We start from the raw sequence: 16,939 nt of genomic DNA on the forward strand, positions 1-16,939 counted from the left end.
CTCCATTAATGTCACATTGCAACATGCAAAAACAAAGGTAATAAATTATAAACAATCTACAATATAAATCTGATACTTTAATGGATTTTTTTTTGCGTACCGACAGCAGCGTGGCGGAGAGTGTGTACGTCGCCGTAGTTTCTGTATGTATGCTTCTCCTCTGCCTGCCTGCTGGAGACGTGGAGCTAAGTGGGGGCTGCCCCGGTCCTGTCAATGCAGCGGCTTGTCGGGCTGCTGAAACCTTAAAAGAAGGGAGCTTTTGTCTTTTAATATACTGGTAATGTGGTGTCGGTGAAGATTCCCTCACTGGGGAGCCGTCGGTGCTGACGGTGCCTCCGTCTGTGACGGCGCTGCAGACTGAAAAGTAGCCAAAAGCTGCTGAATGAATTGCTGACAAGCAAAAGAAAGGCATTGTGGATCCCCATTTTACACATCAATATAAGTTATGTGGTGATACATAAAATAAATGGGATTTTGTTTCCCTCTCGGGTTTTTTCTGCTCTTCAATCGTGTTAAATGACACAATTTAACGCTGAGCACATTGAGTGTTTGTACCTGTTTGTTTTTGAAAGCCAAAGGCTGAAGTATAACTTAAAGAGATAAGTGCTTGGAGGACCGAAGTACCCTCAGCGTCTGTATAATCACGTGAAAGAGCGAAGCCTTTTATGTGAGCCGCCGGTTTACAGTCCGACCAATCGGAGGCCATCATCCTGTCAAGGGACCAATTAGAAGCCATCATTCCATCAGTGGCCCAATTGCCATGTCATCATCGATACAAATTGCGACCGTGTCACCTTGTGTCCGATTTTGTTATGGCTTCATCCGTAAATGGTCAACGCCCTCGAGGGCATTTCAGTATGACACTTTTAGTGTGAGAATCTGTGAAGTTTGAGAGGTATACAAGATTTACAGGCGATTCGATGTCGAGATGTAAAACTGAGTAAAGCGTTTGTGTATCCGACAACTTTAGGGTATAGCAGTGCTGCTTTGTCAAATAGTCATGTTTTCATATTTCAGGCTCAAAGCAACATTAGTTTAAGTTACATGAACACTTTTTGCTATTTGTTTTTAGCAAAAGAGGGATTTAAATCGAATTGTTCTTTGTGATGACAACTGGCAGTTGTGTTCAATATCAACAAATGTCATTTTCTGGTTAGGGGGCTTGTCTTAATCCAAATGTTGGCTTTGTGATAGACAAAGAGGCTCAGAAAGAAAATGTTACATTGGAGTGCAAATAGTCCCACAATGCCTGGTAAAGATGGGCATGAGCCAAACAAAGATATTTCACCTCTAAACGGCATGATCCCTACTGCTCCAATCCATCATTGAGGATTATGGATATTCACATTATAGCACATAGACGCACAGACTATTTAAATATATCAAGAAGGAAACTGCAGGTTTTTTTTCCATGAAGCAGGTAATCAGATTGACAGGAAAACATACAAATGGGCGAATCACTGGTAAATCACACCAAGACGGTATAAGGCTCTCATCTTATGAAACCCATAACTTTGGGCTCCTGATGGCAATAGTTTGGGGTGGTGTACTAGCCTGGGGGGGATGGGGCTGACCTCACAAATTCAAGCTGACTGCCTCGGAGTGCAGAGCAACGCTGGAGACTGTAAAGAGGCACTCAGACTTTGTGGTACGCTCCCCTCTCGCTCAGGCAGAGCCGTGTTTCAGGCATTTTTAGGAGTTTTTTCTCACAATTTACAGTGAAAGGTCAAGTAGATAAGGCACTACCGAGCCCTAAAAAGAGAGGCAGCCCTAGATTGGTGCAGAATGCTAAAGTTATGTTGCTGTTTTTCAGGAGAGAGAGAAAATGTTTCCATTACACACAAGAAAAAATCACAGCACAAAACTGTAATCTCTTCAGCCGGCTGTCCTCTGGCCTCAACTCTAGTTGCAAGTTTCAAAAATGTAGGAGCGATACAATTAGAGATCCTTGTTGTTGTTTACAAGGACCATTTTCTGAAGTTGGAACAGATTTGCAGGAGGGGCACTTAGAGAAGACAAGAATCCTGTGAATTCCCCCCAAAAATCACAGTTCCAGGGCAGGATAAGCGCTGCCAAAAGCAGCTGCTGCCCACTTTGTTGATGCATCTCTATCTTGTAAATATATAACTGGCTTTGCACAAGTTTTTTTGTTTGTTTGTTTGTTTGTTTTTAGTCCACATTTCTTTAACAGGTCACTTTTAGGGTTTTCAGTCTGTCTGACAGTGGTTGCGTTTGTTGAGTATTTTCCGTCATTTTATGGGGTTTTTTCTGAAATAATGATTGTAAATTCCGACGGCCGTCCTTCGTCTTGACGGATTCGAAAACTTAATATGATTCAAAGAAAATACCAAGAGTGTTGGGAACTGGGCTCTCAGAGGATAGACATGCTGCACGCACATAACGACCCCTGGTAACATAGATCGTTGTGATAGAAATCACACTACAAGATACGACTATTATTTTGCGATCGACACAAAAGGCATCATGCAAATGTAAATCATACTGGCATGCTTACTTTTTTTTTTTTTTTAGGAAACTGTACTCCAGATCAGGGAAGTGGGAGTCTTGAGAAGTCGCCTGTCCAAGGCAAATACTTGTGGTGACCATTAGGACGGAGGCTTATTCCTCGAAAATAGTAAAATTTTTAATAGATTGTAATATTTGCTCAGACACACACACTGATGTCTAATTTCTTCACAGTAACTGACGATACAAAAAATCTATTACCACCTCCGCTGCCTAATTATCTTTTCAGAAAATGCACTGGTTTATCATGTACATTAGACTTTCCTCTAACATTGTGTTTTCTAAACTTTTTTTCTCTCCCAAAATGATTTCGATGGAAAATCTTCCTCGACCAGCTTCCATAGACATTTTGTTGTGGTTGATATGAACCCCGCGGCCCGCCAAGGGCAGACCTTTCTATCTCCTTCTGTTTTAGAGGAGATAATGATTCTCTTTTACTGAGAATGGGATTGGATTTTCTGTCTCCCTCGTCCTCTGTTCCTCACTCACCTTTACCTTTCTACCCTCACCCCGTCCTCCTCCCATCCGCCGGCGCTCCCGCCACAGTGGCGACGCTCTATCGCTCCGTCACAGCGCGAGCGAAGGGATGAGAGACAAATCAAAACCACCTTATTTCCCCTCAGTCCCTCTCACCGTGCCAGATTGAATTTGAGGTTTTTCATCTTCTTTCTCATCTTTCTCCTTTCCCTGCCTCCCTCGGCGTCCACTCAGAATTACCTGGAACCGAACCGTCTCACTACTTGATGACGCGCGGTCGCTTATGCATGTGGAGGGAGCGAGTCGGCAGCCCTGGGCTCCCATTCCTTTGACGTGCTTTAAATCTCCTGCTTGCAAACGATTGATACCGAGATCTATCAAGCGTCCTGTGACTTATACATTGTCATGCGAGCAAACGCCCAATTAGGTTTTGCAGGCTGTAAAGTTAAAAAATGTCAGATCTTGAAAGCAAAAAAAAATTTAAAAAATGCTGAGACACAGCAAGAAGCCATCTGTTTTTTATTTATTTATTTATTTTATGTTTGCCGCAATGCATTTCCTTTCACAAATGTGAGTGTGAACGAGTATAAAATTCCCTCGTTGCCCAATGTAGACCACGAGGGATCTCTAAAGTAATATTTTCAAAGCATTATTTGCCAACACATCAACGGGTAAACATTCTGTTGGTGTCAGTCCGTTTAATTTAGTGCATAGTAGCCTTTTAATGCCAGCCAGTACAGGAAAAATGTATTGTAGGAGTTGCCAAGGTGTCCCGATTTCAGCTGATGTATTCCTCAGGACCGTAGCAGGGGAACAAAGAGCTTTTGCAAACCTTATATCATCTATCCATTCATATTCCAAGTCTGTCTTATTCAAGCCAGCGTTGCAGGGAGTCTGAACAAACTCTTTGAAGACGGGCACCATCTTTTTTAAAAGTTCTTCTGTTGTGTAAACCCAAGACCGATGCGTTTTCGCTTGAAACATTGTCGTGTAACCGGGGTCTTAAAGTCATTCATGAACCCAAGAAGTATGTATTTTGGAGTACTTGGAAAACCCACGTAAACACAGGGCGAACACACCGAGCAGGTTTAAACCAGGAGCCTTCCTCCCCTGACTTAACCGTACTAACCACTACCCACGATACTGCCAACTTCCTGTTAGTTGCATGTCATGTATTTTTGAGGTTTATAGCTAATAAAAGTTACCAAAGCAGATTATAACTGTGGCCATTTTCACATTGACTCTCAATTAGTCAAATTAAAAAACATGCAATGTATATTGAAATCACACTGACAATTAACTTTATTGCAATTTATTTAGAGTGTATGTTGAGGTGCTGTGGTGGCCTTAAAGGTTAAAGAGGCAGGCTGGTGTTTAGCAGGTTTAAATCCCACTGCTGACCGGTCACCGCTCCACGTGTGCGCAGTTAAACATGACTAGGATTGGTTAGAGGCAAATAAAAATTGTTCTGCTCTGTTTGGATGTTCTTGCTGTTTTGTAGCCTCGTCAGAGGAAAGTGAGACACTCGCCATCCATTCATTTGGCCCAGCAATAGCCTGTCGTAATAACCGTGGATCATTACATCACGGAGACCATGGGCAGTACCTGGATTGTCTCCACAGCACGGTTGCGTTGTTTTTCTCTCTTACTGCAGAACGAGCTTAAATTGGGATCACGATTTCCACTCAACGTGGAAATAGAACATTTCTCTTTTGGGGAACGCAGTGCGGTGACACAGTGTGGATAAAGATTTTTCTAAATTGCGTATCCACTAGATAATCTTTTGTGGGGCTCTACTGACTGCACCTGATTTGAGGAACAGTTGGAGATTTATGACGGAGGCGGACCATCGGAAAGTCTGAACCGATCGCAGCGTGCGCCGATTGGATAACTGAGCGGTGTGTATAAATGTGTAAATAAAAGCACTGTCGTTTGGGGGATTTTTATTTTTTTACTTTAATTTACTCGGACTTGTTCTCTACGACTGTGGAAACACTGGTCAAGAGTCTCAAAGCATAAAATCTGCAATGCAGAAGCAACAACTGGTAAGTTGGTGAGTAGTCTCACGTGGAGATTAGGGTTTTAATCGAGTGTGTGTGGGGGGGGGTTTGGGGGCACCTGGCTCCTGCTACCTGAGAAAAATGACTCTCATCTCGCACTCTGTTAGACCCTCTCCCACCCGTCCTCCCTCCCTCCACCCCACCTTTTCATTTTCAATTATGGGTCGGAATATGAATCTTTAATAGGGTGATAATTGTGCTAGCATATTTGCTGTCACCCACCATTAGCCCAGATTAATTAGCCCATTTAGTTTAGCTTAAGAAAGTGTCTGGCTGAGGAATGGGGGCACTGATGGAAGGCGGATAGAGAGACAGAGAGAGGGAGTAGAATCAGCACAATCTGCTCTATATCATAGTGCCATCTCTCTCCTGCTTTCTCTCCGACTCTTTGTGTTTCTCGCTTGTCTGCCTCGCCCTTCTTTGCAGCTTTAACTTTTTTTTTTTTTTCCTCCTCATATAACTTAGTCTGTTTCATCACTCCGCGCTCATCTGCCAGTGCTCTCAGCAATATTTTTTTGTCGCTCCATCACTTTTCAAGTGGTTGTTGGAGAGGGCCATGGAGGAGTCGAGTCGTGACGCCGAAACTTTCTCAGAACTACAGATTCTGTAATTACCAGCGTGGCATGAACCAACGGTGGAAGTTTTTCCAACTCGACTATTTGGTATAATGTGTGTATTTGGAGTTTGTGAAGTTCGCGCCATGGGACTGACATGATGGTCAGAAGTAATTTTACTCGAGACAGATTAGAAATGCCGGGGATTATTCTTCACTAAGCAAACAATGGTGGAAACAAACCGGCATTTAATGGGTTAAAATCCTGAAAATTATGTTGGATTTGCTTTTGTATGATCAAGATTAAAGTTGGAAAAAAGGAGAGAAAAAAGCCTGGGAAAATATATTGTAATAATCTTTATATTATGAAGATTTTTATATTTATAAATGTATTTATATATGATACACAAAAATGTGTATGAAGGGCCACAATGGGAGTAAATTTTAGTATGCATTAAGTGTTTGTGTGTTTACATTGTAGAGCAAATATCTAAGTGTAAAGTCGAGGATGTGAGTTACAGAAAGAGACTAATCTGTATGTCACTGTAGCTCTGCTAGTAGTTCAGCTTTTAGGGGGCACAAGTTTAATTTCACTTAATCTGATGGCCAACTGAAAAAAACTACAGAAGAAGCAACAAGAAGTAAACATTTCTAGAAGGAGAAATATCTGACATAGACTGATGTTGTCTGAGCTTCTCTAAAGCAGCAGATATGGAGGGACATCGGAGGGGAAGTTGATTATTAGCGATGGAGTCATCTGTTCCAAAGAGGAAGAAAAACAAGTATCCTTACTATGAAACGGGTTCATGGGAATGTTGGTCAACACTGAATCAGTTTGTTACATGTTGTGTTTTGAGCTTCTTCCATTGCCTCCAAACAGACTTAAAAAAAAAAAAAACACTTCAGGATAACTGTGATTGAACTTCATTCCCAATTGAACAGCGGCGCTTCATTGAATTTTTAATACCCTGTTTATTATCAGCTCATTTCATGTCAAACGTTAACCCAGAAAAAGTGGCGTTTCTTTGTTTTTTTTTTCTGGAGTAAACGTAGTTTGGTGCTAAAATTGGCTCCATTTTAAATCTAGTCGCAGTCAACTGGGGGAAAAAAGTGCTGGATGTTCTTCATCAGTTGGAGCCAATATTTTGGATTACTGAAAGTGAGTTGATTCAATATTAGTGGGAAAAATATTGCTTAATGGAGCTTTAATCGCACTTGCCACCTTGGGATAAGTTGTGTGTGTGTGTGCGGGTGTGTGTGTGTGTGTGTGTGTGTGTGTGTGTGTGTGTGTGTGTGTGTGGGTGTGAAGCGACTTGGCCATGTCACTAGCTGTATATCTCTCAGCAGGCGGAGGGAAATGAGGTCTAATCGGAGGGATATTAAAGTCACAATAGACTGCTCCTGCTATTAAGGCCTGTCAGCCCTGGCCTCCTCTCTCACCTTGATATCGCTCAGCCTCTGAATATTTATATGCCTACATTGAGGGGTGGGGGTGGGTGGGTGGGGGGGGGACTTCCACGGAGCAGTGTGTGCACACCTCTGTGTGTGTGCTGGCGCATCAAGCCTGAAGTTTATCATCCCTGTAGCTGCTCCGGCTCGTTGAATATGCTGATGTGCCTCTGCCTGTGCTAATGCGGTCCATGTTCCTGTCCTCCAATCACCAGGTGCAGCGGGGGCCAGGCTCCTCTCAGGTCCGAGCAAACCCGTCACCATGGACGTGGACGAGGAAGAGAATATGAGTGAGTGGTCTCGGGTTTTTCCCACGAGTCCGTCTGTTGGTCTGTATGTCTTCCTGTGTGTACGGTACCTAGTCTTTACCCGTAAATAAGTATTTTTGCCCCCTCCACCTCCCCTTCTGTCTCCCCCGCATGCCTTCCCTCTTTTGTCCCCCTCCAGTCTTTACTCTCTGCTGTGTAATCAGTGTAACTGAATTTTGCTTGCTTATATTATGCAAGTTAAGTGCCCAGTGCTGCCATGAAAAACAGCATTACATGCCTTGCAAAGTGGAATTAACTCAAATTAATTCCAACTTCCAAATAATCAAATACTTAAAGTCTGTGTAAAGCAAAGCAGTCAGGAGAAATGTTTTTTCTTTTTAATATCTATCCAAATAGATTTTTAGGGCGTCTGTGAAACAAAGGGCTAATGATCTGAGTCGTCCACAATCAACACCAGCTGGAGTTTTCCTTTATGTTTCGTCAAAATTATGGTATATATGACGTTTCCATAAAAAGCTTAATTTTGGGGGAAAATCTGAACTACAGTTGGCCTGTCATGGCCTTCGCCTGCCCGTATGAAAGCTGGCAGTGTTGGCGTCTTGTTTAAACACTCCAACAGCTCAGGACAAAACTTTATCATTCAAAACAACACGGGAAAGATTTCGATTAAGAAACTGTTGACAAGACGTTTTCATGCACAAAAAAAAATCGGAAAATGTTGTTGTGGTTCTGTTTACTGGACCACGATGCTCGGAGCCACTAAAAAGGCAACTTTTTGAAAACAGCTCCCAGGGTGAAACTTTTCAAAAAAAAAAGTGAGAGAGAGCACAACTTTTCTGAAAGGCTGCTGCTGCGCATGTAGTAAATAGTTATTGTGCACATGCACGTGTAGATAGATGGACAATAACAACAATGTTTCCTCCAGAGTGTCACGACTCTCAGTCCATATCGTCCCCGGGACTTGAGAGTCACCGTAATAACAGCAGGACACTGAACCCCTAATGGCCGCGGCCTCCATTGGTGTGTGAATGTGTGCGTGAATGGGTGAATGTGACTGACAATCTAAAAAGCGTTGGGACTGCTCACACAGTTGATAGTATAGGGTAGACTATAATTGAAGTCGGTTTACATTTAAATTCATTTAAATTATATTGTTCTCTGTGTGTGGCTTCATTATAAAAAAAGAAAGAAACAACACTCACTAGTGGTCCTTCAGGAAATTTTTTTTGCTTTCAGCGTTTCTTCTATCTCTGTGTAAACACAAAACTTTTCTGAAACAAAAAAAATGCAACACCGATGAGTTTCCACCTGAAATATTGTCTAAATGGGGACTAAATTAGTGACTTTTATTGAGAGCTGATTTCTGCCTTTGTAATTATCACTTCACTTTAAATAATTCTACTAACAAATAGAACAGGGACTCATGGATTTCCTTCTGAATGGTGCAAAAGTTAATCTATCAATGTGTGTTAGGACCGAACTTAATACCTTCTTACATCTTACATCTACTTTATAAGTCATTCAAATCAGGCTCGTTGTTTTCCGTGTTGCAACAAACCCGAACCCCAGATTTCTTTCCACTTTACACAGACTTTAAAGTGAAATTCAGTGGAAAGTCCACGGTTTTGTACCTGTTGTGTCCTATTATGTTGTCACTTAGAGGTACCATCTGTCAATTTCTGTGAGCAAGATGGATCTGCCATTTGTCCTCGCCTGAACCCAGACGCACTGCGGTGCATGCACAAACACAAATGCGCGCCCCTAATGCTGCCAAAAACTTTCCAGACGAGAAGTGATCATTACATCAAAGAAGCTTCAAGAGCATTTCACATTTCCTCCCACCTTCACTTTTCTCTTTCGAAATTCTGCTCCACTCCATCCTAGGTAGCTTTAATTAGACATTTGGGTTTGAACTCAGTTACTGAGCCGCAGAAGACACAGAAAGACATGACCGAACAAGTTTCCTGGCACCTCGTATAATTTTGAACTCGCAATCAAAGGCGGCTGTCATCCCAGCGGTGCCCTACCTTCCTGTACAAATGAACGCTTCTTATTCTGGCGTCATACCCGGTATTTCCTCTCTGTAGAGAGGTACGCCGTTGCGCGTTAAGTCAAATGAGCGGTTGCAGAAAGAGCGGTTGTTGTTTTCCGAAGCCTTCGCTTTCAGTCACGAGGGAACACCAGAGGAAAACATAAAAGAAATCTTAACTTTTAATGTGACAACCTTCGCAGCACTTGAAATTCTTAAATTGCATGAATCATCCCAAATCAAAAGGCGAACAAGCAAGATGGACTTAAACTGAAGTTTTGCTTTAAAGACTTTTTTTTTCTTTTTTTTTTTCTGTCTGCAATATTTGGTTCAGCCAACTCCCACATGGGATTTCAAGCTCAGAAAGATCAAAGTGTATCGACTATTTTTGTCCCCCCCCCCCCCTCTTTGTGTAACTAATAGATGCTGATTACACAAACACTGGGCATGGTGATGACCACAGACTTGCATGTGTGTGCCGTATTTCAGTGCATGGCATCATGGCTACTGCTCTCAGGCTTTCGTCCTCTGGGCTCTTGAGTACTGCTGGCTATTCATCCTGCAAATTTATGACTTTATAAAAATGAGTGCTTTCGGTTTTAACCTTTCGCAGAACATTTACACCTTGTGTGTTCAATTATACGTTTTTGAATGGAATTGGGGAACTCTAATTATTTTTTAGTTTTTTTTCTGTGTGCCGTTTCATTTACTGTGTCTGTTGTGTGTTTCCATTTTTCAATTGGCCGATAGGTCATTATACCGCAAAATGTCACTGCATTTAGCCTTTCAAGAGAAACGTGGTGAACCACAGCAGTCGGTGTTTCATATTTTGAATATTGTACTTCCAGGTTCTGTTTTTAGCGAAGCTTATTGCATCTCACATGCTGCCCTAAATTATTGAGATACTTTTTTTATCAATTTGCTGCTTTTTTTTCCTCTAAATTAGCAAGATAAGTTTTCACTCCTATAAAAATGCTGTTTTTCTGAGTTAACCATTCATGTTTTTACAAAAATGCACTTTTTTATTTCTTTTTTTTTCATCCTGAATTAAGGACTTAAATCAGTGTTTTTTCTAGAGCAACAAAATTTTGCACAAAACAGATTAAAACAACCTTTGAGAGCGCTCTTTCATAAATTGTTTTGCATATTTAAGTCATTAATTTAGAAAAACAGCCTGAATCATTTGTCCATATGTGACTGCAATATGTTTCTATATGTTTTATTCATTTTCTATCACAGTTAACAATGAAGAATTTGTATCTAAGGTCATTGGGTGAAACGGTTGTTCTTAAAATGGCAATTTGCAGAATGCATGTACACACACAAACTCTCTGCACGTTTTTCTGCTCTGAAATTTAAAGATGTGCCTTTTTTGTGTTTGTGACGTTTAGGAACAGTTTTCTTTCCGTTTTCTTGCTTTGAGTCATGTCAGTTGTAGTATTGCAGATGGGAACTGCATGTCGGTACAATTTGCGACCAAAACAAACTGTGTCCTCTGACAAGCTCTCCGTGGAGGGGGATCTCAGAGGGGCAGGGTCTTATGAATGCCACCTCATTGGAAGCTATTGGATTTAAGATTTCCTTCATTCTAAGTGCAACAGTCATTGTTTAGACAAAACAAAATGTCATGTGTAAGGAGTAAACAGCATTTTTAACCACCTGCCGTGTCACCAGTCAAGCCTTTCCTGCAGTAGGTGGAGTCTTCTCCTTCTGCCTCTTTGATGTACTCTCCTGTTTGCCTGGTCCTCAGCTCCTCCCCCCTGCACTACTCCCCCTGCACTCCCTCAACCCAACCTCCAATCCCACTCATGCACACTGCGGCCTCTCTTTCTCCTGAGTACCGCAAGGAGTAACCTATCAAGCCTTTGCTGAAGGATGTTATAAATGAAAATTTTTGCCAATATTCCATCCACTTTGTTAACTGGATTCAGTGATATGTGTTCCCCAGTACAGGCTATTTCAGAACTCTGCGCTAAGAAAACGAAACCCTTGAGATGTCTCCTTAATGGAGTGATAAAGGAACAGCTCTGTTCTTGTGTGTCTCTGTTGAGTGTTGGTGTGTGTGCTCGTATTTGTGTGCATTTTTGTTTCAGACCCATATCACTGTGAAACCTGAAAAATGTAGTAGTCTTTATACTTAAAAAGACACAACTCTTAAAAGAATACCTTTTCATCATGCCAGCTTTCAAATTGTCAATAAATAGTAGTAATTTCAAAATTGACCCAAAAGCCTTTTAACTATACTTATAATATTGGCAAATATTTACCACCCAGAATCCAGTGTCTCTTTTGAGAGACAATATACGTAACAATTTTTTTGCTATTTCTAGGAACATCAGCAGTCCATTTCTTAGTGTGTTCATAATAATTATAAATCAGCTTGTCTTGCCATGTTAAAGGAACACAAATCATTGGTTCAGTTCCAAAGAGTGATAAAGGAATCTATAAATTTTGCATTTACAAGATCCTGCAACGAAGGCGTTGTAAGTTACTCTTTCTGGGCACCGCAGGTTCAAGCAGCACCGACGTTAAGGAAAACCGAAACCTGGACAACGTGTCCTGCAAAGACGGGGTGGGAGTGGCTGAGCAGCTCCCCAATGGAAGTGGCCTGGGGAGTCGAAAGCGGCCCTTAGAGGAGGGCAACAATGGCCACGCGCATTCCAAGTTCCGGGCTAAGAAGCGCAAGAAAACCCCCGGGCCGGTCCTGCCCAAGAACGCTCTGATGCAGCTGAACGAAATCAAACCGGGACTGCAGTACAAACTGCTGTCTCAGACAGGGCCAGTCCATGCGCCAGTGTTTGTCATGACCGTGGAGGTCAATGGACAGATGTTTGAGGGCATGGGCCCGACCAAGAAGAAGGCCAAACTGAACGCAGCGGAGAAAGCGCTCCGTTCTTTTGTTCAGTTCCCCAACGCTTCTGAGGCCCACCTGGCCATGGGCCGCACACTGACAGTGAACACAGACTTTACATCCGACCAAGCTGACTTCCCCGACATGCTGTTCAATGGATTTGAAACACCAGCCGCAACTGAAGAAACCTTCTTTCTAGGCTCCAATGGTAGCAGCTCCTTAAATTCACTAGGGGAGTACCCACTGCCCACGCCACCTGGCAGCAACCTTGTCCAGGCCCCGTTGCCCCCTCCATCTGCATTCAGCTCGCCCTCCAGTGGCAAAAACCCCGTCATGATCCTCAATGAGCTCAGGCCGGGCCTCAAATATGACTTTGTCTCAGAGAGCGGCGAGAGTCATGCCAAGAATTTTGTGATGTCAGTCACGGTGGACGCACAGACGTTTGAAGGCTCAGGACGCAACAAGAAGCTGGCGAAAGCACGGGCAGCGCAAGCCGCCCTGTCTGCTCTGTTCAACATGCAGCTAGACCAGACGCCATCCCGGCAGCCCATACCAAGAGAGGGACTGCAGCTACATCTACCACAGGTAAGATCTTTGCGATCAGATACTTATTGTCGACGGTTATCCTCATATTCAGCTCAGAACTCCTAATCTAAGGTTCAGTATAGGTTCAATTCATATTTATAAACCTCTTGTGGAACAGTCTCTTGATGTCATGCAGAACTTTTCATTTGAAGGTACTTTCTTACTATTGCTACACTTAAACAATTCTTTCTGGCAAACAAGTATAGACTGTTGAAAGTAACCCTTCATGTTACATGGTATTTTTCATTTACTCAACCTTGAGTTTACTCAGTTTTGTTCACAGTAAGTACCAAATCTTTTTTTATTCATTACAGCACATTACAGTCAAAAGTTTCCAGACTAAATAGTTCTTTAAGATCGTCATTTTAAAACTTCAAACAAGAATTGGGCCTGAACTAAAAAGGAAAGCCTTCCTGTGGACCCGTCGATCAGGTAGTAAAGAGGTCGCCTCCAAACTGCTCCACCTGTCAAGACTCTGCTGTTCCACTGGGTTATCATTAAAATCTCATTCACTTCAGGTTAGCAGGGACTAAGGGAAGGCGGGTACCTTCAGACTTTGCTGTAGACGTGCCTGCCAGCATGTGAAGAGAGATAAGGCAGCCGGCGGAGCTAATCAGCTCAACACACTGTCAACAGTCCCCCTCCACGAAGCCTTTTCCTCCTTTCTTTACTCACTTCCCTCCACTTGTCAACTGATTTATTCAACAAGCAGCCCCGATTTAACGACAGCGCCCCCACTAATTGCTCTATTAAATCTTTGTCGCTCCATATTTAATTCCTGCAGCCAGTTTCCATCTGGCAAGGCACTAATGAGGAAAATGGGCCCAGTGCGGTTAATAATAATGAAACTTAACTTTATTTTATTTGGTTTCGAGATGATGAAAGCAAAGCATGACAACGCATTGTTCATTTAGGAGATATTTCGAGCATGTAACACAAAAACATTACATAGTAGTAGTACAAAAGAGGGGAAACTGTTTGCCAATTTCTAAAGTACTTTGGGCTACTTTGAAGTGATCTGTATGTTTTGCAGTAATAAATGACCTTGGCTGTCAAAACTCAAGTTCCTCGCCATGAGTGGGTGACTCTGAAGTAGCAGGGACGTAATATTGGACTAATATCTTTAATTTGTGATCATCCAGCCGTCATTTCTCCTCTTGGTTGTCTTCATTTTCCATCACATTAGCAGTGGATAAGAGGCCGGCAAGAAGGGGGAGGAGGGGTAGCAGTCCGTCCGAGAACTAAAGACGTGTGAAGTTCACTTTAGGCTCCCCAAGAATTTAGACCAAACCTTCCAGACTGTCGACGAACGCTTTGTTCGCATTTGCTGTTCAGGTTTACTTGTTTGCCCGTGTGGTTCGCCGTCCCCGGGAGGGAGACGGCGCACATCATAGCTGTCATGCCCAACTCGGAACGGCGTTGCTTGAGAGACGGTTAGGAATACCTCAGGGGGGTCAACCCACTTTCACTTGTTGCTGTTATTCAACGCTCCGACTCTTGTTTGAAGTCAAACGCGAACACTGTGACAGGTACATAGTGCTCCAGGGGAGGATAGCATCAGACACGCTTTGTAAGCTGACACATCTGACACACGCTCCTGTTTGTGTGGCTTTGTGCACATGTGTCTGCCTTTGTTTGTGTGTGTGTGTGTGTGTGTGTGTGTGTGTGTGTGTGTGTGTGTGTGTGTGTGTGTGTGTGTGTGTGTGTGTGTGTGTGTGTGTGTGTGTGTGTGTGTGTGTGTGTGTGTGTGTGTGTGTGTGTGTGTGTGTGTGTGTGTGTGTGTGTGTGTGTGTGTTTCCAGGTTCTGGCGGATGCCGTCTCTCGCCTGGTGGTGGATAAGTTCAGCGAGCTGACAGACAACTTCACCTCCCCTCATGCACGACGAAAAGTCCTTGCAGGGGTCGTCATGACAACAGGTAGACTTGGGGAAAGGAGGTGCTTAAAATACAACAACACGACAGCACTGGCTGAAATATTTTTCTTAAAAACTGCAGACACAGTGCAATTTGTACAACAATGGGAGTTTTTCCATTTGAACACTTTTGCCACTATTTTGTTTTTGTGTCTGCTGGTGAAAAAAACTCCTCAGTACCAGCAGTATTTTTGCCATTCCTTTTTTTACGTTTCATAAGCTTGTTAAACAGGCTGAAAATATACAGCATAATGAATGAGGAATATGTAAATGAAGAATGACCTCATCAGCAAAGGATGAAGTAAACCAAAAACAGCTCAAATAATCTAATACTGAAATGCTACTAAGCCATTGTCACTTCAGCATTACTGATATAGGGTCATGCAATGGCCGAATACCCGCAGAGCCATGCAAAGTACCACTCTGCATGTAGCACTTTAATTTTAAATGCTTTATACAGTCATACTTCATTAGCATTTAGATTGTAGGAGTTATTTATTTTCCTCATATGGTATTGTTACTTGTCCTTGATTGTTATTCAACTATACTGTATAATCATTGACAATGAATTTCACATTAACAAAAAAGAAAAATACAAAAGAGTTAATTCACCGGCAGTGTGTAGATACTGAGGAAGAATATTGAGTACTCATAGTGAAAAATTAACAGGACAACGTGCTCCCGCTGTTACATTTTGGAGGACTACATATCACACTGTGAACATGAAGCTTAAGTCTTCGTTAAATAATTAGTTAATCAAACCAATAATGAATTTCACAATTATAAATTGCCTGAATTTAGCTCTCAGCTTTAGATTTGGCATTTTGTTCTGTAAATAGGGATGAATACTTAATTTAAAAAGCAGTCCATATAAATTAACCAACTTTGACGATTACAATTCAGCTTCGACTGATAAAACAGGTTAATTAAAATGTTTTAATTTAAAACAAAGGATGGACAACTCAGTGCTCAGTATCAAAACGGACCTTTTTTCTGTAAACTAAGGACAGCAGGAAGGCATAAGTAAGTGCACCTTTCAAGACCTTCTACTAATCTTTATTCATCGAGATGAGAAGGAAGTTCATCAGGCAAAAATAGTTTGTTCAAATACTTTGTGACAATTTCCTCAATTAATTTTTACCCTGTCAGTTAAAGGATTGTTCACGTCCTGTGTTCTTGAACCTACACTAGTAGTAGCAGTTATTTCAGTCCAAAATGTATTTTTAATTACTGCTAATAATATAAAAAGTCAAAATCTTTCAATAAAAACAATATATTTTTATTATGTGTTATATTTTGATGATCAGTGCTCGGTTCGTAAGAAAAGAAACTGTGTTTCTGACATTGAGAGCTTGTACATGAAATATTGAAAAGGTGGAGGCTGAACATTTTTTTTCAATTAGAATACAGTGATTTTAATCTTTTCAGTTCAAAGTTCTAAGGCTTGAAAATAGTTTTTGTTATTCCAATCGTTCCATACCTAAAGCCGTTCAGGGGTGGCTTACATTTTGGTTTAAAGACGTACAATCTCACCCTGCCACTTCGACCTCACCAGCAGTATTCGCTCTTTTCATTTTAATAGATAAACAGTGACTAATGCACCTCTGGTTCCTTCCGTCCTGCCCAACAGGGACAGATGTTAAGGAAGCACAGGTCATCTGTGTTTCCACGGGAACCAAATGCATCAACGGTGAGTACATGAGCGACCGCGGCCTGGCCCTCAACGACTGCCACGCCGAGATTATCGCCCGGCGCTCGCTCATCAGGTACCTCTACACTCAGCTGGAGTTCTTCCTCAGGTAAGGAGACTGCGTGATCTTGTTTATGTTTATTTGTTTTGAATTTACAGCAGTGTAACTGAAGGCAACATTAACTCAGAGATGTAATATAACATAGATGTACAATAGAAAAGATCAAATGGAGTAGAATCTAATAATATAGAGATTATACAAACCGTGTACTGTGCTCATGCTCTGCAAAATTCTGAATAATGAATAAAAAAACACAGGCTCGGCTTAATTATGAGCAATATCAATCCTCAGATACCAAAGTAATCATATTGTTATTGCATTGCTTGACAACGTTATAACACCTTTACCTGATACCTTTATTTAGCTATTCTCTAAATGTAGAGGAGAAATTCATTGAGTTTGTTTTACTTCTTCCAACGATAACTTGCTTTTGAGTTCTCAGCAGTCGTTTAACTCGAGTCCAGATTGTTCAGTCTT

At 41.9% G+C, this 16,939-nt stretch overlaps 1 protein-coding gene across 3 annotated transcripts in view; it reads left to right on the forward strand.

Annotated features, from left to right (window-relative positions):
- adarb1b (adenosine deaminase RNA specific B1b) overlaps positions 1 to 16,939 on the forward strand; it is a 136,409-nt gene that overhangs the window by 106,885 nt on the left and 12,585 nt on the right. For all 3 annotated transcript variants that reach the window (XM_080479105.1, XM_080479106.1, XM_080479104.1), the window contains 4 exons: positions 7,281 to 7,355; positions 11,874 to 12,799; positions 14,601 to 14,715; positions 16,342 to 16,510. In XM_080479105.1, the coding sequence (XP_080335231.1) occupies positions 7,328 to 7,355; positions 11,874 to 12,799; positions 14,601 to 14,715; positions 16,342 to 16,510 (1,238 nt within the window). In that variant the 5' untranslated portion in view covers positions 7,281 to 7,327. The remainder of the gene's footprint in view (positions 1 to 7,280; positions 7,356 to 11,873; positions 12,800 to 14,600; positions 14,716 to 16,341; positions 16,511 to 16,939) is intronic.

Source organism: Lipophrys pholis (assembly GCF_963383615.2).
Source record: "Lipophrys pholis genome assembly, chromosome: 13".
Taxonomy (NCBI): Eukaryota; Metazoa; Chordata; class Actinopteri; order Blenniiformes; family Blenniidae; genus Lipophrys; species Lipophrys pholis.